The 25,723-nt window shown below is 44.1% G+C and overlaps 1 protein-coding gene across 1 annotated transcript; it reads left to right on the top strand.

Annotated features, from left to right (window-relative positions):
- The first annotated feature begins 1,198 nt into the window (after positions 1-1,198).
- Positions 1,199-25,556, top strand: LOC135259868 (DCC-interacting protein 13-beta-like). The gene is made up of 21 exons (XM_064344729.1): positions 1,199-1,599; positions 4,623-4,721; positions 5,531-5,590; positions 5,964-6,035; positions 8,258-8,345; positions 8,531-8,572; positions 9,046-9,104; positions 9,497-9,643; positions 10,092-10,174; positions 10,695-10,847; positions 12,330-12,518; positions 13,883-13,925; positions 14,490-14,546; positions 17,255-17,349; positions 17,665-17,820; positions 19,160-19,212; positions 19,608-19,782; positions 20,352-20,388; positions 20,970-21,125; positions 21,615-21,662; positions 22,045-25,556. The coding sequence occupies exons 1-21, from the start codon at positions 1,546-1,548 to the stop codon at positions 22,165-22,167; spliced, it is 1,989 nt and encodes a 662-aa protein (XP_064200799.1). The 5' UTR covers positions 1,199-1,545; the 3' UTR covers positions 22,168-25,556.
- The last annotated feature ends 167 nt before the right edge of the window (positions 25,557-25,723 follow it).

Genomic DNA, 25,723 nt, shown 5'->3' with positions numbered 1-25,723 from the left:
CCGCTCTACACCACTCAACACATGGTGAGGTCTGTCTTAGACAGACACAAACACTAAATATCTGGGTCAATAATAATAATAATAACAATAATAATAATAACTTTATTATTTATTATTATTATTATTATTATTATTATTATTATTATTTTAGAGATTGTGGACGGGGGGTTCTGGATTTTCCTTTTTTTTCTTTTGCCACTAGCCTCCCCCACACGCATACACACCACCCCAGTCGGAGACGGGTGGCCCTTGCCGCCTATAACTAAAACCGGCCGGCAGCAAACCGGATAAGCGAATTAGAGAGGCACCTGCCCAGCGTTAGCCAGAACCCGTCTCCTCTAGTCACCGACAATTCGACATGAATGAGTTCAGAAAACAGAGTTAACTCAGTGTGGCTTGCCCGAGACAAGAGAAGCCTTATCGAATCATACATTATGATTCGCAGGTCCAAAGGCCAGCCGAAGAGAATGACAAAAGTAAATATCTGCATATCTGAGAAGCGATGCAAAAACCGCGCTGGGGGAAATTGTGATAACCTCCGGTAGGAACGGCACCTCGACTGCCCCAGGTCCATTCAGATCCGCAGATAAGTTCAAAAAGCCTTAAATAGCGTGTTTCTACAGCCATCGTAGCATCTAGCGGTGTAGTTTCACTTTTCACCGGTTCAGTGTGAAACCTAGGCCCACCACACGTCCGCGCGCAGGTGCAGTTCAGCTGTGCAGTCCAAAGAAACGATTTAAGGCACACTCGGTGTGCTCGTGCATTAAATAGCCGCGGCAATGGCATTGCAGCCTGTAATGAATATTGGATAAACATGTCAAATGTCAAACGTGCGAGGCCTCGGCCAATCTGTTTTAGGGAGACCTGTGTAACTGGCAAATATAACTGGTAACAGCTGGATACGTGAAATTTGAGTCTTTAAAAATAAAGGTGTGTCTTACTCAGGTTAATGAAAGGATTTTGATAATCCACTACTTGTCATCAAAATCCTTGTAATAAACCTGTAATAATTTTAAGAATAATTGCAATCCTCTTTTTCCCCAGCAGAGGGGGCTAATGTCATACAATGTACATGCAAAAAACAAGGGGCATAAGCAAGCTAGAGTATTTTAGGATTTAAAGTAAAAAAATTCATTAGGCCTGTTGTTGAAGACAATTATACTTTATCGATATTTATGCATACATTCGCCTGTTGCATTGTTTAGCAATGTTCAAGATCTGTCTTATCGGATTTTAGGCTATTTTAAACCTACAAATATTAGCCACCTTTCATGAAACAAAACGGTGAAACTACATTTCAAGGGGATCTGGTGTAATTGTGAACAAAGCAGTGTGGTAGTTATTATTGATTCAATCTTAACGTTTACTTTGGCAAACAGGACTGGCTAGCAACACTCGCTTTCTACATCTGCTTGCAATTCTTCCGTAGTCGCGCGCACTGGCCGCCTGCTTCTATACGCGTTTCCCTCACTGCCACACACAGCTCCCTGGGAAACAGAGTCCAATTCCTAAATAATTCAAGACTTTTTCTCCTCCGTGAACAAGATGCCGGCCGTTCACAAACTACTTCTCGAGGAGGCTCTGCAGGACAGTCCGCAGGTAAAACTGTATTTTCTTTAACGTTTGTGTGATTCATCAGCCTGGAATTGGCAATGCTCCCTTAAAATAAAACAGGCGCGGTGAAAACTTAGGCAACGAGTCCCTTTAACTTGCTACCACACCTAAATTCTTACATAGGCTACGCAAAAAACATCTGACTTGTAAATATATTTCGGGAGTTGTTATACGAATGTTAACAATGTTACGGTTGCAAATTAAAGTTTCACACGTCATTATGCTAAATATTCCTACTAGTGTTTTATGCGTAGCTTTTGGAAACGTCATTTTCTCCACGTCCGTGACGTGCAGCCAACAATTATTTGCAAACGAGAAGTGGGCTATATATGCTACCTTATAAACATTAGACGTACGGCGCCTTGTCCTTTTGTTGGGATGCCCAACGTGTGAAAGTGTTCGATTCAAATAAATGCTACTTCCACGTATTTATGAAACAGTCGATTTTCGGATGAAAAGATAACGTTAGGCAGCCCTCTTTTTTATTGTTCTGCTTAGCCTCCGATTGGATATAACTGCGCTAGGCCAACATTCTGAGTGCTACGGAGGCGGGGATGGCGACAGTTACTTCTGATGTGATGGAATCTGGACGTATGTGGGGGAACACACTGGCCTATATCCCCATAACAGCTAAAATTCGAGTTTATTCCTGAGTGGTAATGCGAAAAAAGTGGTAGCGTAGTCTACAATTCATTTTAACTGGTTATCAAACGTCATCTCGTCGGATAACGGTTTGCTCATTGATACCCCGGTCATGTGAAATCGCCCCCCGTGCCGTGCGCACTACTTGCGTTGTTTTCTCGCAGCAACTGAATTTTGATTTGTAGGACGTGGGTTCATTGGGGTTACGCCCGCGCATGAGAATCAGATATGCTGCGAATTTCGTCAGCTGTAGGCTGCGAGAACATTGGTTTCACATCTTGCATAGCACATTATGCGCAAGCCATTGCATTGCGTTGCGTAGTATTAACTAGCACACTGGCCTGGTTTGACCGCGGAGAAAGATGTGGTTTTTCGGCGGAGTGGGATCCCAGCGGCTGAAACAAGCAGGGGTGCCCCAGGGATTTTGGGCCCCTTGAATAGATTTCACCCTGGTCCCCAGCATCCCAGGCCACCCCGTCCCAGCGCAATTATAGCAGGCCCCCAGTGCAAGCAATTGCTATGGGTTTATTTTTTCTATATTATTTTTATATCTCATAGCTTTGTTATGTGCATCCAATTATTTCTAATTTTCAGTTTTTTATACATTCTGAAAGAGCAATTGCTTGGAATGCTATTCACTTTCCACTTGATGGAAAATCAAATTAAAATCTCAAAGAAAATCTGTCTCTTTGTGACAACCAGCGATTAACTTTTAGAACAAACGTAAACTATCCATTTTGGTAGATGCAAAAATGGAATTTAATTGGAGGGAAAATTACAAAAGGAGAAAGAGTTTGGAATAGCCGTGACGTAGGTAGTTTTTATCTGGGTGATATAGCATGTCCACGGGGGTCTGCAGTTGTGGGCCTGGAGTCCCATAGGTTCTGTTGCCTCCTGCTCCTACTCAGAACTGTGAACACACAGCTAACTTGGCTCCCCTGCTTTCTTAAGGCTAATCTGGTTGCTGATTGTAAAGTGAAAACAAAAAGCTGTTGCAGTGGTTCTGAAGGATCCGGTTTGGGGAACGACTGCTTTATTTTTTTTAAAAGTGTCATAACTGAAGTAGTTTTATTTGGCGAGCTGATAAGCTTACGCTACTATGAGTCTGACCAGGTTTACATCCTGATTTGAGATAGGTGTGCCCAATTACAGGGATATGCTTTGGAAAATAAATGGTCACTTGTTTTGATGAATCACGCTCTTGTGTAGGTGGGGCTTAAATTGCTGGCAGCCATTTCAGTAAATTCAACCAGTGACCTTTGTCACAGCACTGACTTGGCCGACCCAGTCAGATTGTGGGGAAACCAGTCTCAAGCCAGATTATCGATAGTGTCTGGAGTCAAGTCTTTAATTAACCCCACATAGAAGTGATACAAGAGAACCTCAACAACAGCTTGAACTGTTTTGACTTATTTATGTGTTAAATAGGGAATGTTCCTGGGAGGGTTTGTTACTCTAGGAAAGAGGAAAGAGACTGACTTTCAATCTTAGTGAAAATGTGAAAAAGAGTAGTTTGTCATTTCTGCACATTACGGACCTATTTTTAAGGCACGGTAGGGAAATTCCCTGCACAGGCACTGCAGAAACGATTTGCTTTTTCACAGATTTTGCGATTCATCGTTCAAGTTCTCTGTTAAGTGGTGGGAGGTTATTGGAACCCCCTATGAATAGAGTATGCAAACGCCTCACTTTGAAATTCAAATACTCTGTAAAACGATGCACTTTAAAAACTAGGGTGTCTCAGGGAGGAAATTAAATTTAAGAAAAAAAAAAAAAACATTTTGGATTTGAGAATGACTTCGTTTTGTAGTGCATTTCAGGTCAAGACCTGCCGCTCAGCAGTGCGGACAAGCGGACTGAACAAAGTTAGAGTCGTTAAACCAGGCTACTGTACGTCTCTACAGCGCAGCGTCAGCGACTCTCATGCTGTGGCATACTGTTGCTGTGTTCCCAACACAGAGTAAACTGCTACATGTGCCGTGTAACAGTCAAGCACTATATGGTCAAGGCAGAGGAAGAAGAAAAGACAGTTCACTCCAGATACGCTTGGTGACAGTCTGTGTAGTTGTACTTCTTTAAAATACATTGGCAGTTTCACGTATTTCTCTTTGTGAATGGACTGTGACTTATTCTGCGGAATGGAAGCTCAGTGTAACGCTTATCCGATTGATCACCTGAAGCAAATTCGGGCGTGTTTAAATTCCTTTGTATCCCTTTCACAAATTTCCAACCACACCCATGTTTAGTAGGCATCACATGTAACTCTTGTTTAACAGGTTTGGCGTCCAGTAATAATACTGTGTGTGTGTGTGTGTGTGTGTGTGTGTGTGTGTGTGCGCGCGTGTGTGTGTGTGCGCGCCCCACAGACCCGCTCCTTGCTCAGTGTCTTTGAAGAGGATGCTGGTACCCTCACAGACTACACCAACCAGCTGCTGCAGTCCATGCAGCGAGTGTACGGGGCACAGGTAGGGGGCTCTGCTGAGCATCTCTTTCTAATAAATGCGGCTGTGAACTTTCACATAGTTTCACCAACATTTGTTATTATGGCACCAAAGATGACTCTGATTAAGGCTCTCTTTTAGAAGGGGCGGGGGAGTGTTCCCAAACCTTTTCATTCCACGGCCCACAAAAATGATCTCTACCTCAATAATAACATTTAAGCGTTTCTCACTTTATCCAGCTCTCATGTGGTGGGTAATGAACACATTAAATCATTGATGCATTGTCTGCATTCTGCTGTAATTGTTGAGGATCTCTATGAGACATGCAGCTCTTAGGTACAATATCAATATTTATGAATTACAATACTCACACTATTTTACTATGGATGTGTAAGGGTTCTTTTATCGCACTAAATTTTCACTGGCTACCCCTGAGTTTTAGGACTTTGTGCAGCAGAGATTATGCGTTAATTCCGTACAGATTAACTAATTTCAGCTCAGGCCAGTCTGTACCATTCACTCTGTCTGCCAGGCAAAATATTGCACCACACCACTACACTCATGCATGTTGTTAAATTTTTTATTACGTCTTGGTGTGCAAATACATTTTTTAAGAATAAAATCCATAAATCTAGACTGAACCTGCATGTATTCTGCATGGCATGTGATCTGTGACTCTTCACAACATTACCCATGGTGAGATCTGTGCGGTGGTTGCTTGGCAACAGCAGCTGTGGGTTAGCGCGTTGGGTACCTGCTAAAGGTGATTAGCGTGAGGAGCCTGAAGCCTCTCGTTGACCTCTGCGCTGTGGTTTTTTTCCGGCACTTTCCAGAGCGAGATGGCGCTGGCTACCGAACAGCTCTCCAAGCAGCTACTGGAGTACGAGAAGCAGGTAACCCAGCTCAAACAGTTTAGATCTCACGCAGAAGACCCTTCTTCTGAGAGCAGCAAAGGCCCTGAGATAAATGCGTGTTTTTAACACTTGAAACTTGTTAGGTGCTGGAAAATTTTGAAAGCACTCCCGCAGATTCCATTAAAGTTGCTAATTAAAATCAAGAGAGGAATTTTGTTTGGAATAATGGCATGGTGACTGTGGACGGGATTCTCATGGGTTGGTGCTTAATTAGCAATGGTGCTATCCTGGGTGTGGAGGCCAGGCTCACAGGCACATGCTCTCACATGCATGCATACACACACACACACACACACACACACACACACACAAATCGATGCAATAGTAACCTTTGATCTTTACCTTGGCGCAGAATTTTGCTCTGGGGCAGGGGGACGTTGAGGTCATCACCATCCTGCAGGACTTTGCCAAGGCTGTGGAAGAGGTGAGTCCTGGGGGAGGGGGGCGGGAGGTCACAGGGGTCAGTGAGCCGCTGTGGAGGGATCGGTGCGCGGAACTCACAATTGTACCCGCAGGGGGAGGAGAACATCGGCACAGGACCCGTCCCGTGTGAACGTAGAACCTAGAACATACTCTAGAACGTTAAACCAGTCGAGCCCAGAGATGGAAAGTTTCCATGAAAACATCTCAGAATGTCAACAGAATGCATTAACATCGAAGGATGGTAAAGGTTAATGTGCAGTCCACATCAAAAGGACAGTTAATAGCAGTTAATGACTATAACAGCAACAAGCCATCGGTCCCTTTCTCCTTTTATCTCTGGACGAAGATTAAATGATTCGACTGCCACCAACTACAACAGCTGTGGTGAAGTGTTCCAAAAAAAAAATAAAAAAAGAAGGGATTTAAAAAGAGGTTTAAAAGAAGACGTAGACTTGGGTACAGGCTCAGTAAATATCCAGTTCACGTCACGATAAGAGCTTGGCAAGTCACCGTTTGATGAAGGCTCTCTCTCAGTGGAGTCAATGATGCTGAACGCATTACCCCGGCCTCCCACCACAACGTCCAGCTGATAGCAGGCGCTGTGTCATCGCACCGGTTGGCCCAGCGTAGCATAACGGTTAGGGAATTGCTCTCGTAACTCACAGTTTACAGGTTCAAGTCCCATGCAGGGCACCACAGATCTACCCTTAAAGAAGATGCTTCGCTGGGAATTTCTTAAACAGTCGGCCGTATGACTGGACTGCAGTGCATGTGGAGAAACGTGCAGTGTGTAATTCACTCACATACGCATAATGGGTGTGGGATAAACCAAAGCATGCATTAATAACCCTCTTCCTGTGGACTGAAAGTCCATTGCAGCCGTGCTGGGTTTCCTGTGAGAGTTTCCGGACTCCATAAACCTGGTTTGGAAACACGGAAAGGCCAGCCACTGAGTTCATCTGGGATAATTACAGTTAATATGCCTTACAAAAGAATGCAGTGGAAACTCCCACAACCCCTGATAAATACAGTACAGAGCCCTAGTATTTAGCTGAGTAATGTTTTACTTTGCAGTTATTATTTTACATATGCGAAAAGCATGAGTGATATTTGAATGCAAACCTATGGTTAGGTCGCTGTGCCCTTTGCAAAGAGATTTGTACATTATTCATTATCTGGATTTTTAGAAAGGTTTTAAAAATATTTATTTTCATGTTAGAATCAAAATGTTTGTTCGTCGTGTTCACCTGTGTGAGAATACTCGGAGGATCTCTGATCTTGTTCCGGATGAAAACGTCTCCTAGAACGTGTGTGCTTTAGAGGAGTGTCTGTCCGTAAACAGAGAGTGTGTGCCAGAGAGGGAAAGATAAGAGGGACCGCGAGAGAGAAAGAGAGCCACAGAGAAAAAGAGAAAATAGCACCGAGATGTGACAATGAGAGGGAAAGACAAGGAAGAGAGAGAGAGGGAGAGAGAGAGAGAAATTCATAATCCCTTTTCTAAACAAAAATGCCTACACAGAAATTGAATTTACAGATTAATGTACAAACGGAACAGCAGTTTTTTTTTAAACGTAACTTCTAGCTTTCGCAAGCTGTCAGTAGTGGGATGGGGGTACGCAGTAGGATATGTTCAATTATCCTGGAGGAGCTAAATAGGGGAAATAATAATTGAGGGAAAATGCGTTATCTACTCAACTGCTCCTTCTACACCATTGACTGGCTGTTATAAATACTTTCAGGCTAATTGCTGTGTTAGATTAGGGGGATCTCATTCTAACAGCTAGCATGCAGCTGCACGTACTCCACATCTGTTACGCGTGATATGGTGCTCGGATATCTGTATTTACTTACTGTTATTTGCTATTGGGGTCCTTGCTAATGAAATGTTGTGGAGCAGTGTGTACAATATTGATTTAATTCAAATTAACTTACCCCTGTGCGATAAATAGCTATTTTTAACTGAACTGAATTGAAAAACCCGTCACAGCAACCAGTGGACATCATGTGGCAGATTGGGATTTATGGATCTGTGTGAAAACACCTCACAATATGTGGGCAAACACACTAATTATTGCTACTTTTGGGTACTGTTATGTTTTTTTAAATATATATTTAAAAACAATCTGCAGTGAAATATATTTATTATTATATTTACAGTATGCAGCAGTATATTCAGTGTTTGTAAGGCTGAGCGTCTTCTCTCTCTCTCTCCCCTTCCTCTAGCTGAACGCCTTGCACGCGGAGTTGGCCACCATGCTGGCGAACGGCATGGTGTTTCCCATGGTTACCTTCAGAGAGAAAGACCTCACAGGTACGGTCTTCACAGACTGCCAAGCACTCCGCACACCGCCTGCTGCGCGCCCAATTATCTGGCGCCTCTTCACAGCTCCTTCACAGTTTTCTCTCTCTCTCTCTCTCTCTCTCTCTCTCTCTCTCTCTCTCTCTCTCGGTGCGTGTTTGTGAGATTCATCCATGTTGTGACTTTCTACATTGCAGAAATCAGCACGCTGAAGGACATATTCAGCATCGCCAGTGATGGTAGGTGTTCCAGAACTCATTTTATCTGTTTTGTGTTAAATGTTTGATGGCTGCACGTTGTAAGGAATTTGCTCAGGTGCTTCATGTTTATGTTTTAAAAGAGTCAGTGTTAAAAATGAGTAAACCCACGTGCAAACATTTAAAATTGAAAGTCTCTACAGCTGGCACAGAACATTGCAGAGTGCATTAGCGAGGCTAACTTACAACAGTTTTTGGGTGCCAATTCTGGAAAATGTGCACTTCAGCTGACTAGAGTGAGTGAGATGACCGACTCGCTCGCTTGTTACTTGGTTTGATTCACTGATTTTTTTGATTAGTTGATTGATTGATTAGTCTATCTGTTATTTTAATTTGTTGGGTGATCGATTGATTGGTCTGCTGGTTGATTGGTTTGTCTAGTGGTTGATTGATTTGTATGTTGTGTGATTGTTTGGTTAATTGATTTATCGACCGATTAATTCTCTTCTCTCCAGAGCATGAGGCATCCATGGTCAAATACAGTCGGCTGCCCAAGAAGAGAGAGAATGAAAAGGTGGGAATATTAAGCAGGCTGCTGATTGGCTGCTTGCTGATTGGCTGCGTGTCTTGCTAAGACACCGGCCCTCTAGTGCAGGAGTGGATTCTACGTCTCCATAGTACTGAATCTGGGAGTTTCTATGGGCTTGAGGTGATTAGATATTAGCGCTGCATTTCCCAAGTATGACGGTGCAGCACTGCATTGTGGGTAAATGCATGACCCTGTCCCTTGGTCCCAATTCACCTCCAAAGCACTCCCCCTCTGTTATGCTTAATTTTAAGGGTCACTTATGTAAGGGCCACTCACAAGCGAGGGCTGGCATCGAGGTGATAGGGAGCATAAAAAGGTGAAGACAGAGGGGGTGACGGTGCAGCACTGCATTGTGGGTAAAGGCGTGTGTTTCCCAGGTGAAGGCGGACGTGGTGGCGGAGGTGGCCTACACCAGGAGGAAGCAGCACCAGGCCTCCATGCAGTACTACTGCGCTCACAACGCCCTGCAGCACCGCAAGAGAGTAGCCATGCTCGAACCCCTGCTCGGCTACTCGCAGGCCCAAGTACACAACCGCCCCCCTCCTCTCATTTCTAACTCTCCCCGCACTCCTCTGTCTTATCCTTCTTACTCACCTCTTCTTTCACTTCCCCTTATTCTCCTTCCTCTACACTTCATTTTCTTCAATTTTTTTTCCCATCTCTTTGTCCCACTTTATATTTCTTCTGTGAGTTAAATGGTGGGCAGCAAAACAAGTGTATGATACATAAGGCCACCTGCTGGTCTGAATATAGAACTGCAGATGACTGGCAATGATTATTTTGACCTGTGAAAGAAAACTTAAATAAAAAGAATAAACCAAAACCAAGTGTATATAAAAGTAAAGTGAATACAAAAAACATACTTATTCAGACAGTTTTCTTTTCATTGATCCTCGTGTCCTTCAGTTATCTATTATCCAACTCACTCTTTGTACAAAGAAATGTAGGCTTTTATTGCTTTCCCCAACTCAGGTAAACTTCTTCAAGAAAGGAGTGGATCTCGTTTCAAAGAAAATGGATGGCTTCCTGAGTCGTGCTTCGCGCACAACACAAAGGTGAAGCTCCTCTTTCTCGCCCGCCGTCAAAACCAAGGTCGTCCTTCGGGGGGTTTGAGTGAAAACCCGCCATTGTGCTCCCGCTCAGATTGCCCTCCGCTGAGCTGACTCAAAGCTGAATCCGTATTGTACGGGGACAATAACTGAGAGCAGAGAAATACATCATCCGTGCCTGGAGGGTTCCTTTGTTTTTACAAGATCTCCATGCAGCCCATATTTTACTTTTTATCAGTTTTATCAGAATTAAGTGGGGGGGGGGCGGTTAATAGCCCCATGGGGTCAGGCTTCAAGGCCCTGTCCAAAACAGCCTCCTAGTTACTCATGCTGAACGGGGATCGGCTCAATCGGATTTATTTTTGTATCGTTTCCTTCACGGCGGTTTTCAGCGCACTGAACACTTGGGAAGGCTCCGTGCAGGTTAGGAGGCGGAGAGGGATACGTCTGGGTTCGCTGGACCGCTTTCCCCAACTGAACTGTCTGTCTGTCCCTCTGTCTGTCTGTCCCTCTGTCCGTCTCCCAGCATCCAGGCCCAGCTGGAGTCGGAGACTGAGGACATGCGCTCCTCCCAGAGGGAGCTGCTCTCCGTGGAGGACATGGTCTACACCCCGGACCAGGACCACAACCCTGTCAACCGCACTCTCATACAGAAGGCTGGCTACCTCAACATCAGGAAGTAAGGCACCATTTCAATTTATTAGTATATAATTATATATTATACTATATCTATTAGTGTATAAATCGCATTATTTTATTATCGTACACATACGTATATATGTGAACCATTGAGCATGTCGTTCTCAGCTTTCCTTTCTGAAGTTTTTGGAAAAGAAAGACATTTTGGACGTTCCTCCCATGTCCCCTGCTTGTAAGAGTATGGTGTTTTTGAAGAGCAGGGTCTCCTTAAATGTTTGATTGTCGCTGTGTCTTATATCATGCAGTTTGACCTGTACTTAAGCACACGGATGTCATCCTGTGAAACCCCTTAAGTGGATGATTATTAGTTAGCACTGGATGACAGCCCTGGTTCAAATTTCTTTTTTTTTTTTTTACGTGCTAAACATGCTAATTTGAGCATGTCTGACTTGTACATCCTGATCCTCGTTCACCCGTTTTCCGAGGAAGCACTCCTGGAGCCTGATCTCTGTGATATATCTTATTAGTCCCTTATGAGAGTCCATATGTTACTCATGAAGACTGATTGCACCGCAGCAGTAATATCATTTGGATTTCGTTTGGGATATTAAGCTCGCTGCAGTATGACTCAGAATATTTATTATAAGAGCAGGACATAGAGTAAAGTTGTTGTGAAAAAAGTGTGGTACAAAGTGGAATTTTTTAAAAGATTAAAAGCTCCATTTCCATAGAATTAATGTTGGCGTCTCAGAGTCATTACATTACTGGAATTTAACAGACACTCTCATCCAGAGCAACTTTTTTTTATAGCATTTACATTGCATTCATTTATACAGCAGGATATACGCTGAAGCAATGCAGTTAATGCATAAGCTCAAGGGTGCAACGGCAGTGCCTGACCCGGCATCGAACCCGTGACCTTTCGGTTACGAGACCAGTTCCTTACCCGTTACGCAACACTGCCGCCGGACTGCGCTGACGTGATGGCGGTGGAGTATGCCGGCTCTGCGAGGCAGCTCTTTCTCCACTTGACTGGCAGGCTAATTGCAGGGCAACATCTTCCATCTTTCCGTTTTGCGTTTCTCATTTACAGCGCGGCGGACCAATGCGCCGCTCGGATACGGCTGTGACGAAAGCGCTTTTATAACGTACAATTTATTTCGGCCGCTGTGGCATGAGTCATAACATTTAAAATTAGAGCACAGCTCATGAATGGCTATGCGCGTAGACAGTGAACTGCATTGAATAAATATGATGCATAGTTTTTACCTTGTAGTCTGCCCAGTAGTCTAACTATAATATAAAATACATATAACTATAACTATAATATTCTATAAGTCTATAATAATATTAAATATTTCAAGAATTTAATATAGTAACCCTTGCAGAAATTGGATATTTTGCAGATTATTGTAAATATGTAGAATTTTTGTAAAAATGACATTATATCAATCAATATATTTGTTGCATCTGTTGTTGAACTTAGGTAAAACTCACTGATTTCCATTTCTTCTTTCTCCAGCAAAACGGGCCTAGTGAGTACAGCCTGGGACCGGCTTTACTTCTTTACCCAGGGAGGGAACCTCATGTGTCAGCCTCGTGGTGCCGTGGCTGGGGGTATGATCCTAGACCTGGACAACAGCTCTGTGATGGCGGTGGACTGCGAAGACCGGCGATACTGCTTCCAGATCACGTCCTCTACGGGCAAAACGTGCGTTACGCTCAGTTAGAGTCCGCCCACCTTCTCCAACTCACGCACTGAGGTGTCGTCCCGCCCCAACAAAACTCTGGCCTGTGTGCTCATCAAAAGCAACCTTGTTAACCATAATCTGCTCATAAACCTGGGCCCTGCATTCACAAAGCAGCGTCCCTCAGTCCTGAGCCCTGTATTCGTAAAGCAGCGACCCTCAGTCCTCAGCCTCTCAAATCAGAACAAGACCACTGATCCGGGATCAGTTTTCCCCTGTTGAAATCCTAATCTTTTCCACTGTGAGCTAAAACGCAAAACCAATCCTAGATCAGCTAATCCTACTCAGCGGTGTCTCACGATCGTGATCCGTGGTCCTGGAGAGCCGCTGCTCCCGTCGATATTCGCTTTAATTCCGCAGCCACTTCAGACCCAGGAAACCCGGGAGAGGCCAGTTAACTGCGCAATCAGCCGTTTTAATGAATCACTTAGAGGCTCAGGGTTACGATGGCGGCCAGCAGGGCGGCGCGGCTCTCCAGAACCGCGGCCGTAAAAAGCGGCGCGTAATTGGGCCCCTCTTCCTGCGCGTTGGGCTTCAGTTATTAAACGCCCGCTGTGTGAGTCAGGCAGACGCCCGGGGCCTTGTAGGGAATCCGTAGCCTTCGGCTGCCATTTTCCCCATTTCATTACGCGCCCGCTCATCAGCCTAATTAGGCCTCATACGGTCCCCGATCTGAATTATTCAGACCCACGGAGACGCTGAAAGTGGAGAGGCTCGTTGGCTTCGTTCCCCCAAAAGGCCTTGCTTTTTTTCTGCGGTCCGTCCAATTCCTCTCCTCCTCCTCCTCCTCCTCTTCTCTGAAACAGACCATTTTTATCCACCGGCATATTTGTGTTTAGGTCACACGAGGATGGATCGAGCAGATGTTCATTTTTTTGCGGACGTTACAAATACGCTGTCTGCATACGTACCGAGAGAGAGGGAGGAAGATAAATAGAGCATGTCCAAAACCCATGTCGTTTTACAAGTGCCAAGGTGCAGCTTATTAATCAAAAAAAACACCCAAACATCCTGTTGGTTATACAGTACAAATGCGCAATGTGCCATAATGTGTCCTTTGTATGACTTTCCCCGCGTATCGAGCGACTCTTAATGGAGGTAGGCAATTAGCTGGCTAGTTACGCAAGCTCTGTGCTGCTTTTATCTACTCTAAGTAATTTCAGGAAACGCAAACATTAAAGAGGCCTCTAACCAGTTTCACAAAAATGTCAGGCAGCCTTTGCTGGTACTTTGTTCAGGTTTTTTTTTTTCAGCATTTTAAATTCTCAACTGTCATATGCAGTAGAGGATTAATGTATTTTCTAATATGTTTGTTTCTGCTTTTCAGGTCAATAATTCTACAGGCAGAGAGCAAAAAAGAATATGAAGAGGTATGGATATGAATTAATGCATTAAAAGTCTTCATTGTGATTGATTAGCAATGCCACTAACTGCACATACTGCCAATATAAGTACAATTTAACTGCACTCAAATTCATAGTAGAGAACAGTAAATTGATTAAATTAATATTTACTATACCTAACCCTGTTAATAGAAATCAGACATTGCCCTGCAGTTATTTGGGCCTGTTATTTGGATCTGTAAATTTCAGTTATATGGGGATCACAATAGCAGGGTTCATTCCCTTTTTTAGTTCAATTAATTAAATTATTAGAGATACAGTTCTTTTCGTGGAAAATTCTTCATATGAAAGCATGAGTGTTTTTCAATTCAGAAATTGAACTATAATCGACCCCGACTCTAATAAACAGAAATCATACCGGTAATGATCAGGATTCGTGACCCAGTAAATATCTGCTCCACGAATGTAACTGATGTAAATACTATATTCTTGGCTTTGCTATAATATTGCCATACGTTGCGTGCATGATGTCGTCGTTTAGACTGGGCATGTTTGCTAATGGACTCTCGCTTACACCTCTTTTCATTGCAGTGGATTAGCACCGTAAACAACATATCCAGGCAGATCTACCTTACCGACAACCCCGAGGTACTGTGAGTAGGCGCACAACACTTTGTCTGTGTGCACTAGCGACGAGCACTAGCGACGAGCGCAAGCGCAAGCTAGGTCCGCAGCTCGGAGCAAGCACACCAGCCCTCAGTCACGGTCGCCAGACGTACGGGTTTACCCCGGAATGTCCGGTTTGTGGTCCCGACCGGGCGACGTAGTGTCCCATCCGAGGAATTGACGGGAGAAAGCTACAGGTAGTTTCTAATGAATCAGCATGTCAGTGGCTCCCTGGTCTGACCCCCACCCACCCCCCTGGGTCCGCCGTTAGTTTTCTCCTTTCAGCTTTCAGCTGCACACGTTGTCCAGTTTTGACCGATTCTAAATCTGCCTACCGTAGCCCCAGTACCGCACAGCAGGTGTTCCCATGCTTTGTTTCACAGCTCACTTCAAGAATTCATTCATTTTCCACGGCCCATAGCCTAGCATGTTTATATATCCCATTGAAATATGCACATAATGCACCTTTTCGACATGTGGCAGGTTAGAAGAAATGGCGTGCACTACAGCTACCGTGGCGAATATTACTAACGCAGTGTTTAATTAGAGAACATCCACTAGAGAAAGTGCCTGACAGACATTAACGCACCGCTGGCCGCTTTCTTTATGCGTGAAGTGAGACCAGGTTTACCCACCCTCACACACCGGCCTGCCGCTCCGCCCCCTTACCGAGACACTCGACGGTCGTTTCGCTCAAGGTGAAAACGAACGACGCGCGAATGAAACGCGGGTGGCCTTCCTCCGGCGTCTTCTGTGCCGCAAGACAGATGCTTCACTTCAGAGCGCTTCTTTCGAGGTGGCCTTCCTCCCAAGACTCTGGGGCTCCGACCCATTTCCGAGATCCTCGGCCTTGAGCAAAACATTGATTTGTGTTGCCGCTTGGCGCAAGGCAGGAGAGAAATATCACCCTGAAGAAAACTGAATATTAACCGGATCAGAAACTACACTGCAAAATTTTCAAATACTACAAAAACATTTTTTTAAATACACTGCTGTGAAATACATTGGTCATTATTATCTCCGAAAAGATCACGTATTAGCGGCGTAGTGTGATAAATACTCCATTTCCATGAGGGCATTCAGTACACGCTCGGTGCAGAATTGCATCATGCAAGCTGTCAGATGCTTTGTTGAAAAGATAATTCACCTCTGGAATAAAAATGCAAATAAGTATTAAAATCTACATTTTTATTCCAGGCTTTGCTTTGGGAGACTATTTCTCCTGGCTCCATAGTCAAGGTGGATTGGCAGTCCTTGTGTTTTCCTTGTACTTTAATGATATTTGGTCTAACATACGAAGGAAAGGCTGATTTTAATCCCTCCTGAAATTATTTTCTATCCCAGCATCCTCCAGTCATCACCCCAGACTGTTCCAATAAATAATTATTTGCACAGCATAATTCATCTGTAGAGTAATTATTCGGTAAAGCTGTTCGTAGCCAGGTCTGTTTGAATTCTCCAGTGGTGTGCGTCCGTTGTTTGAAGGCGAGAGTTGTGTATATAGCTGGTGTTTCCCTCTTGTGTACTAAAGCGTGTTGTGCAAAGTGCACAATGATTGACAGGCTGGAAAACTCTAATTTATCACCCGTGGCAGCGGAAGGTCATTCTGATGAGTCTCTCTTTCAAATAAACCGACCCCAGTTCCATTCAAAACACTTCACTGGTACAGCCTATTTAAATATAATACCTATAATACACCCACACCAATGATTAAAATGATTTTACTTGGTAACACAAACATACAATTATAAATTAGTCTGCATGTTATAAACAGAGTAAATAAATACAATTTAAGGATAATAGATTAATTGAATACAATGAAGTGTCCCTTTCTCTTTCCCCCGTTCTTCCTTCCTGTATAAGCTGTATGGAGTTCCAAGCTGTGGGTGTTGTACACAAAAATACAGAAGGACTTTATTCTCTTAACCTCCTGTCTCCCTAATATTTATCTAAACTACATTTCAGCTGTTCATAACAGAGAGAGAGAGAGAGACTCAGAGTTAAAAAGCTGTTAATATCATCCTTACTATTTGTGGGCAGGTAACACCTATAGATAACCAAATTTACACTGTCAGCTCTTCTGAATTTTATTTCAGCATGGCTTTTCAGAACTTGGTGGAGAGGGCTCCACCTGGTGGTAGGGATGGGAAATCACAGTACACTGAATAAAACAAAGGGATCTGTGAAATTGTTAGCTAGCAGAAAGTTTCCCACCTTAGCAGATGGAGAGGGGAGGGTAAAGGAAATCTCTTTCTGCGCTGATGTTTTTGCATTCCTTACCTCAAACTTTAAAGTTCACGGTCTTCTTATGGGTACAGCACTGTGAAATAGAATAAATACTTAACATTGTGTTCACTTAAAGTAATTAATAACAAAGAGGAATGAAATTACTGGTTTTTAAAGTTAGGTTAATTTAAATTAAGAACATTAGAATTTTGACTGCCCGTTTGAAGTTTCCTCGTTAAGCCTGGTTAATTAGTGTATGCTGCCAGTGTGCCTGGGAGGGGAGAGGAGAGGAGGCGGAGCTTGAAGGGATCGAATGCCATGGTAACGGCACTGAGGGATCAGAGCACGTGCCTAGTACCTGGGATGGCTATACGGAAAGGGTGGTGGTGGTGTTTGAAAGGTGGTTGCTGTAAAGGGATGATGATGATGATGATGATGATGACGGTGGTGTATCTTGTGTCCAGGCCGTGGCCATAAAGTTAAACCAGACAGCGATCCAGGCAGTCACACCCATCACCAGCTTTGAGAGGAGGCTGGAGGGCTCCCCCCATCCTGACAGGTCAGGCCTCCTTCTCCCCCCCCCGCCCCCAATTCATATAATTTCCGGAAATAATCCAATTAATGGATGTTGATTTGTCAAAACATGTCAGTGCTGTCAGTCGCTGACTTGTTTTGACAAATCAAAAAGAAGTTTTATTCTCCATAGCAAAAGAATGTAGTCCTGAGTCTGAGCACCTGTTGGGTTTTATGGCCACAGATTGCACTAAGTAGCATTCCCAGCCCATCTATCATTATCTGCGGTACTCCCGTCAGTAGTCATCACTGACATGAATGTGTTTTCCGTGGGTCTGTCTGTCCATTGGTCTGTCTGCAGGGCAAACCCGGGAGCCACGCCCATCTCCTCGGACCCGCCCCCCAAACCCCCCAGGGTCCCCGAGCCGGAGAATCTGATCGCACCCGGGACCCCGATCCAGTTCGACATCGTCCTCCCCGCCATGGAGTTCCTGGATCAGAACAGGGCGGGGGGACGGTAAGACGCTCCTTCCCACATTCCGGGGGAATTCGTGAAAAGTCCTGGCTTATACTAGGAAAGACCTTAAAAGTTAAAAAAATTTTAAAAAGTCGAGGAATTTCAGTCCACCCGTAAAGCGGCCTCAGTTAGCATCGTTAGCATCGTTAGCATAGAGCGCCACCTCGTTCCGTAACTCGACGTTACCGCGACACACAGCTCTCCTGCTCTGACTCCGTCCCCGCAGCAAGACACGAAAGGGGACAGAACCACTCAGAACCGGGGCGGGGTGATGACGACGCACGACGTAGAGACGAAGTTTTCAGACGGATGGAAAACGTGTTCTTTAGCTGCCCCGGCGAGAGCCCGCGGCAGGCGAAGATTAAAACCGTCCTTTCGGCGTCACGGGAGTGCCAGACGGCGACAGATTGAAAAAGAAACACTTTTTCTGACGGTGGATATATACAGTGAGAGACCCAACGTTGCCAGTATCGCTAAGTTCACAGCCCTGTCGTTTTTGCAGACCAGCGTGCGACGCTGGGAAAGATCGATTGCAGTCTAACTCTTTCACAGAGTTCGCAGATGCCCGTTATGTTTTTCACCGCCAACACCACAGTCAGAACTGGAACATATTCAAACTTTAATAGCTAAAAGCATTGATTAAATGTAGCCGTGTTGAAAGGTTCTGAGGTAAAAATTTTCCCTGGGTTCATTCTCAGGGCAGTTTTTCATACTTGCTAATGTTTGCCAAGCACTTCATATGAATGACCCACATATTTATCGACGGGTGGAAAGAGTCCACTGTAGAGAGTATTTATTTTAACAGGAATATGACATAATGAACCCCAAACTGTTGTTTGCCCTATTTATCATATTAAAAACAATTGCAAATGTGCAGCTGTAAACATACAAGGGCAATGTGTAATTTCCTTTTGGTACACATAATTGCAATGCTGTTATGTGGCATATAATTAGATGTTTAATTATGCAATTAGATCATACGACTATATAATTTCAGCGGTTCAGCTGGCTGCTTACATCACTGGCGGTTCAATTAGACCTTCGACAAACAGTAACAGCTCCATACACAGATACAGGAGGAGTCGTGTAGATCAGGGGTTTCTAGCCATATTCAAAAAGGGCTGGTGTGGGTGCAGGTTTTTGTTTTAGTCCAGCACTAAGACACTTGATTCTACTTATCAATGTCTTGAATGAGCCCTATTGTAGGCAAATCATAGCGTTTGTATAGCATGGCATGGTAGCATGACTTAGGGTGATATTGCACTGAAGCACAGCTGAGGCTGATGAATGAGGCGAGGTTGCGCTTTGCTGAGTTTCAGCTTTTATTCCCCTTTTCAAGGCGCACAAACCCTTTCGGAGAGAAGGAGGAAGACTGCACTCCTGACACTGATGGTAAGTGACTCCAGCCTGGAAAGAATGCAGATTACCATTTCTTAATTTAATACTGCGTTATGGAGGAATGCTCACTGTTTTGTATTTAATGTGACAGTGTCCATCAAACGCGCTTTAGATCCTATTTTTTAAACTTTTAAAAACTTTTAAACCCCTGCGAAATTCCTGAAGATTAATGATGACATGAGAGACATTATTTTCACCCAGTTTTCAGAACAAAGTGTGCTTTTCCCAAGGGATTGTGCTTTCCCCTGAGGTGAATAAGTGCGCTTTGGTTCCTGGTCTTTTGGTTGCTGGTCTTTGTGTTTGCGCTGGGAGTCGCTCTATAGAAGAGCGTCTGATAAACCGCAGTAAAGTGAACGGGTGTCCGCCCCCTCCCTCCCCTCCACCCACAGACGCGCTGCTGCAGCAGGTGTTCGATGTGCGCTTCCTGGGCTCCATGGCCGTGCTGTCCGGGCGGACGCCGGACGTCATCTACGAGGCGGCCCGCCAGGTCCTGGCGGCGCGAGCCATCCACAACATCTTCCGCACCACAGAGGCCCATCTGATGGTGACCAGCAGCTGCCTGAGGTCAGTTACTACGCCTATACACTCGCCTGTGACCCCTACAGGCCACACACAGTACTACAGGAGAGCCAGTGACCGTCACACCCCCTACAGGCGCAAACAGTACTACAGGAGAGCCAGTGACTATTTTATACCCTACAGGTGCAAACAGTACTAAAGGAGAGCCAGTGACTATTATACCCCCTATAGATGCACACAGTACTACAGGAGATCCAGTGACTATTTTACACCCTACAGGTGCAAACAGTACTACAGGAGAGCCAGTGACTATTATACCCTCTATAGGCGCACACAGTACTACAGGAGAGCCAGTGAATAATACATATCCAACAGGCCACACACAGCACTACAGGAGAGCCAGAGAATATTTTACACCCTACAAGCCACACACAGCACTGCAGGAGAGACAGTGTCTGAATGGGGTGGGGGGTCTCAGAAATCTCATAAGCCCCAAATCTGTGAATGTTCAGGGTCTCTTGTACAATCAGGCTACACACTGTAGCATTAATATATGAAGAAACAGTGGCTATAAACATGGCAAGAAACCTGACTAATTTTCTTCTCTTCAACAGGTTGATTGACCCTCAGACACAGGTTACCAGAATAAATGTACGTGCCTTCATTCTCACTGTAATTACATTGACTAAAGCAGCGATTCCTAGACTGCAGGTTTTTGGAAGGCTTGGCAGAGGCCGGTGGTGAGAAAGGGCCTCTTACTGATTGGGACAGATTGCCAGTAACTGGCCTTCTGACTCCAAGGTTGTAGGTCTGTATCCCAGGAGGGGGCGCTGTTGTTGCACTGTCGAGTGTGGCGCTTAACCTGAAATGCATCAGTAAGATATCCAGCTGCATAAAGGGATTGTATGTAAAAAAAATAGCGTACGCTGTGATACTCACACATTTAAATGTGTGAAATGTAAATGAAATGCAAATGTGAACCCGGTAGGTGTTACATCCACTGAACTGTGATGTGTTACATTTCCGCGTGCTAAAAATAAGCTCTGTATTTGAACATATGTTTGGGCCTCATTTGAATAAAGGGGCCGGTCAAACAGAATGCTTCGGGGAATCGGGGAATCCCTAGATTAGACATTAGCAACTGTCACCTTGTGAAGTGTGATGAAATCTACATTTCTCTTTGAAACGGTGCGTCACTCAACTCCCTCCCTCCCTCCCGGCCCCCCCCGTAGTTCCAGCTGCAGGACGTGACCCAGTTTTCAGCCCACCAGGAGAACGGGCGGCTGATGGGTTTCGTGGTGGAGGGCCGAGATTGGGGCGAGGGGCCGGACGGGGGCGAGCCCTCCTTCAGCGCCTTCATCTTCGAGAGCAATACGGACGGAGAGAAGGTGTGGCCTCCCGCAGACACGCCTCCCTCTGCTCTCACAATACCAGACTCTCCGGCTGGGATTCCACGAACGTTCGCTCTTCACTTTGACTCACGATGAAGACACAAACTTCAGACTTTTTCTTCACAAACTCAGCTTGGCGAGTTAGTTTCAGTGATGCTAAACTCGTGTGTGGTTTTGATTTTAAAATGTTTTGCTTTTGATGTCAAGGGCAAATTTTGATTGAATCCCATCTATGATGCCATTACGCCATGGTGAATGCAAATCACCCAGCCAATCAGCTTTCATTTTTGGGGACAGATCTATATTAACCGAGATGCTAAGATGATGTTTAAACCAGTCAGCCGATTAATTGCGGAATAACATGTGTAGCATGCGCCAATTTCCTCTGCTTGTTCTGAGAAGGGCTTTTAAACAAACTATTCCAAAGGGAATAGGGGGGAAAAAATCAATAGAAACTGTGAGCCTCTTAACAGTTCTCTTCCACAGATATGTTACACCATCGGTCTAGCAAAGGAGATCACAGAAGCGAAAAAGGTGAACTTTGACATCATTCTCGTTTTATTTCGAATTGCATCAACATGCGAATATTCTGTGCTACACTTTGAAAACCGAAGGGACTGCAGTAGTCCAAAATTGCTACAGACTCCGGCTAAGCTGATGATCAGAACTTGAAACTACTGCTTGTAGCAGACTTGTATTTTCTTATTTGGTTACCTTAGTTGGTATACATTTTTATAATTATTATATATCCTATATTTGGTCGAATTTGATGTTATCCCACCCAGTCTATACCTGTTGTGGAGTTTCGGCTGATGGTTTCTGCCTGTCGTGGTCTTATTTGCCCTGTCGGTAAAAAGGACTGCTCGGAGTTAGTCACGTGACGTCTGCTTTTAACGCATCACACGTCTGTGTCCAGGACCCGGCGGCTTTGGCGGAGCTGATGAAGACCATGCCCCTGACCAACGATGGCAAGTTCCTGCTGCTCGACCCAGAAAGCGAGGACGACAAGGTTGCGCAAGAGGAAGAGTCGGAGGCCTGACAGGACTGAACCGGATCAGACCAGTTCGGACCGAATTTGTCCGGGTCACAGCAGAAGCAGGAGTGCACGCTCTCGCACAGCCCTGCTCCTACAGGCACTTCTCACATTCAAGTACAGCTTTTCCCCACTCTCCATACAGATTATACATTACTTGTCACTTCAGCCATTGCCAGCCTGTATCTCCAGCTGAATTTCCTGGAATTTTTTCCTCAAAGCTTGAACGGTTGTATTCCTGTTTACACTATCTACATGTGGTTAACTGACCACATCAACAGACTGAATTTTGTGGACAGATCGCATGTAGCCTACAGACCCGACTGCTTGGAGTAGCGGAGAGCCCTCGTGTTCTACTGCACGCTCTGTGTATTGGTACTTCACAAGAAAGTCGCTGAAAATGCCACTGAGTCTTTTCTAGGATTTAAGAGATTTCAGAAGCGTGTTTGTTTGCACTTTCAGAATCCGGAAGGTTTAGACCTGAGGTCTGGTGTGTGTGTGTGTGTGTGTGTGCGTGAGACAGAAGTAGGAAAAATGAGTGGTGTTTACTTAGCATGCTGGATAGTTACACAGAAAAAATAACCCAACATGCGCAATTTTCTACATGCTTACTATTGTACTGTTTAATCAATTATTCCAATAAGTTTTCAAAGGTTTACAAATGATGGAGATGGTACTATACAGTCGAGTTGAAATGCATTTTTGACATTAAGAGGCAGTCTGAGTATATGTGGATCTCAGCTGCTAGGGTGTTAGTTTGTACAGGACGTAAAATAGTCACTGACTCTCCTGTAGTACAGTGTGTCGCCTGCACTGTTTAAAATTTTCTGTGGGTCTCCTGCAGTACTGTATGTGGCCTGTGGGGTGTGAAATGGTGACTGGCTCTCCTGTAGTACCGTGTGCGGCCTGTAGGGTTTTAAATTGTAACTGGCTCTCCTGAAGTACCGTGTGTGGCCTGTAGGATTTTGTAAAAAAAAAAAAAAAATCACTGTCTTTCCTGTAGTACTGAGAGTGGCCTGTGGGGTTTAAAATCGTCACTGGCTTTCCTGTAGTACTGTGAGTGGCCTGTGGGGTTTAAAATGGCCACTGGCTCTCCTGTAGTACAGTGTGTGGCCTGTAGGGGGTAAAATAGTCACCCAGTGCAGTTTAGCTGCAGTGCTCCCGGTGTGAAAGTGTGGTTGGCATAACAAACTTCAATAACCACAACTGGCAATTCCAAAAATGGAGTTTGTGCCTCTCTGTAGTCATCATTTTATCATTGGGCTGAAGCTTGGAAAAGCCCAAGCAGCATCACTCTGATATAATGTTTTTTTTTTTCTTTAAAAAAAGCCTTGTGCAGTTCTGTGGCCATCACTCTATGAAGAGAGAGTGCTGACTCAGTAATTTGGTGCACAACCCCATGTAATGAAATTTGACACTCGGAAAAAGCCAATCTGTACAGCACATATCCGGAGCTGCAGGGCCATGCAACAGCGACAAATGACAAAAGGAAAATCAGACCTAGAAAAGGGCCTGCTGTCTGCTCATCCACAGCACACAAAACTAAATGTTATTCACTCGGGTCAGGATATTTTTGTCACGTAATTTGTCTGGTTTAAGGTGCATGCTCTTTGTTTTGAAGGCTCTGTCTCTGAAGGCAGTCTATTGTATACCCTATACCTATGGCTCTGGTCCTGGGGGGCCTTCTGCGGTTCGCTATGAATCAACAGCGGTCTATTTAGGCCCCGGACACAAGGTGCGTAGACTCTTTAGCCTAAACTTAAATGGTGAAGTAAATCTCTTCAGTGGTGAAACGCATTAGAAATTTTGAGACACTGCAGCCCTCCAGGATTGGAGTCTGATATCCCCAATCAAACTGCTTTACTGGCATCGAATGGAGTTTGGGGAGCTGAGAATTTAAATAGTCTTACCTGAATTTACCTGAATTCCCTCTGGGAGGCACTGTAAATTTTCAGGATTTTAGTGGTACTTAAGTTTGCGTGAACACAGTCAATAACAAGCAGTGGCAGAGATGGAAATGTCACTCCAAATATGCAGAAGTTGGAGCCATTCTGTGTTTTACAGGAGGAAGTCTATTGCAGTGACTAAAATCCACCAGCAGGGGGCTTCCGCTCGGTGTTCACGTGAAACAGGTCAAACTCCTTGTGTACTTAGGGTACTAACTTACTTGGGGTTCCGACTCTCTTTCAAAAGTCCAAGATGGAGAAACACAGTAAAAGTTATTCCTCCAAAACTTTTGGAAACTGTTGAGAGTCCAACTTTCGTCTCTTACTTGTATTTTTTAATAACTTTTTTTTTTTTTGGGGGGGGGGCGTTGTTGGCTAACTTTTGCTATATTGTTACTATTATCCATAGTTGATGCTGCACAGGATTGTGCATGTCCAGTATAATCAATAATAATCGTTAAATGAGTTTTAGGAGGGACGTCTGTACTGTTTACATGTCAAACCAGGATGACATCACTTTGTTTTTTTAACTTGTGCTGCTTGAAAACACCATGTCTCGCTACAAGTAAAAATATGACATTGCAGCAAGTGCTTAATATTCCATCTTTTAATATCTGACAAACTATAACTGTTGCTTTCAATTCACTATGTCCATATTCTGTACAGCTTTGGACACTGTTTGACCTAGCATCTTCTAAAACCATGTAACTTATATCCTTTAAAACTAAATGACACTTTTTTGTGCTGCTGTTTGTCAGTGTGTGCATTGTAGCTTACTGTTATGCCTCATGATGATTACACGTCTTGATCGAAATGGAAATCTTAATATTATTCAAATAAATTCTTCATTGGGTAATCTCACAGGGAATGCAAATGGCCAAGTCCAGGCATATTGAAATACTCAGTCTATGCAATCCCCCTGCCTCAATGCATTGGAGCAATAGTGGCATAAACCTAGTAAGAAGGCTCTCTCTCTCTCTCTATATATATATATATATATATATATAATATATATATATATATATAGGAAAAAATATTTCAAAATATAAAAACTTAAAAAAAAAACTAAAAAAAACACTTTTTTAACTCATGATTGGGACCCCCAGATGTTTTTGAGCCTGGGTGGGGGCCCCTGGGTGAGAAAACATTGAACTTTTGTTTAGAAGTAAGAGGGCCTTGTTCAAGAACTACAAGTCGCATTTCCACAGTAGGGGGCAGGGAAACGGTCGAACGAGTTCGTGGCCAAAGACTAAAAGACTGCTGACCTCGTTTCCTTGTCCACCATCGGTCCCGGTGATGCTCTAAACCCTACCGACATAACGCCTATTTGACGTTAGATGCCAGCTTTTTTTTCTTCTTCTTTTCATTAATTTACCTATGTTGAGTACAAGCTACTTGTGAAAATAATGAAGAATAAACGAGAATAATAAATGAAAATTCTGAAATATTTTTTGTCTTTAAAGCCTTTTTTATAGTGTTAAATCCTAAAACCATGGGAGGTACTTTCCCTGCATTTTTGTTTTTAGAATTTGGTTTCAGTGTTGGAATAAAAACCATTATTTTACGGTTCTAACGCTCTGTTAAACAGGTAAACAGGTTTATCACAGTATGAGCGG

This window comes from Anguilla rostrata, chromosome 7, assembly GCF_018555375.3.
Source record: "Anguilla rostrata isolate EN2019 chromosome 7, ASM1855537v3, whole genome shotgun sequence".
Taxonomy (NCBI): Eukaryota; Metazoa; Chordata; class Actinopteri; order Anguilliformes; family Anguillidae; genus Anguilla; species Anguilla rostrata.
Note: the sequence above shows the minus strand (reverse complement) of the source record. Positions and strands in the feature narration are given on the sequence as shown.

What these genes read in the sequence shown, in the direction of transcription:
- LOC135259868 (XM_064344729.1), top strand. Translation starts at nt 1,546, where the DNA reads ATGCCGGCCGTTCACAAACTACTTCTCGAGGAGGCTCTGCAGGACAGT. An exon ending in ACGTCCTCTACGGGCAAAAC is followed by an intron (nt 12,519 to 13,882) that starts GTGCGTTACGCT and finishes TCTGCTTTTCAG; the next exon opens with GTCAATAATTCTACAGGCAG. An exon ending in CTGCACTCCTGACACTGATG is followed by an intron (nt 19,213 to 19,607) that starts GTAAGTGACTCC and finishes CTCCACCCACAG; the next exon opens with ACGCGCTGCTGCAGCAGGTG.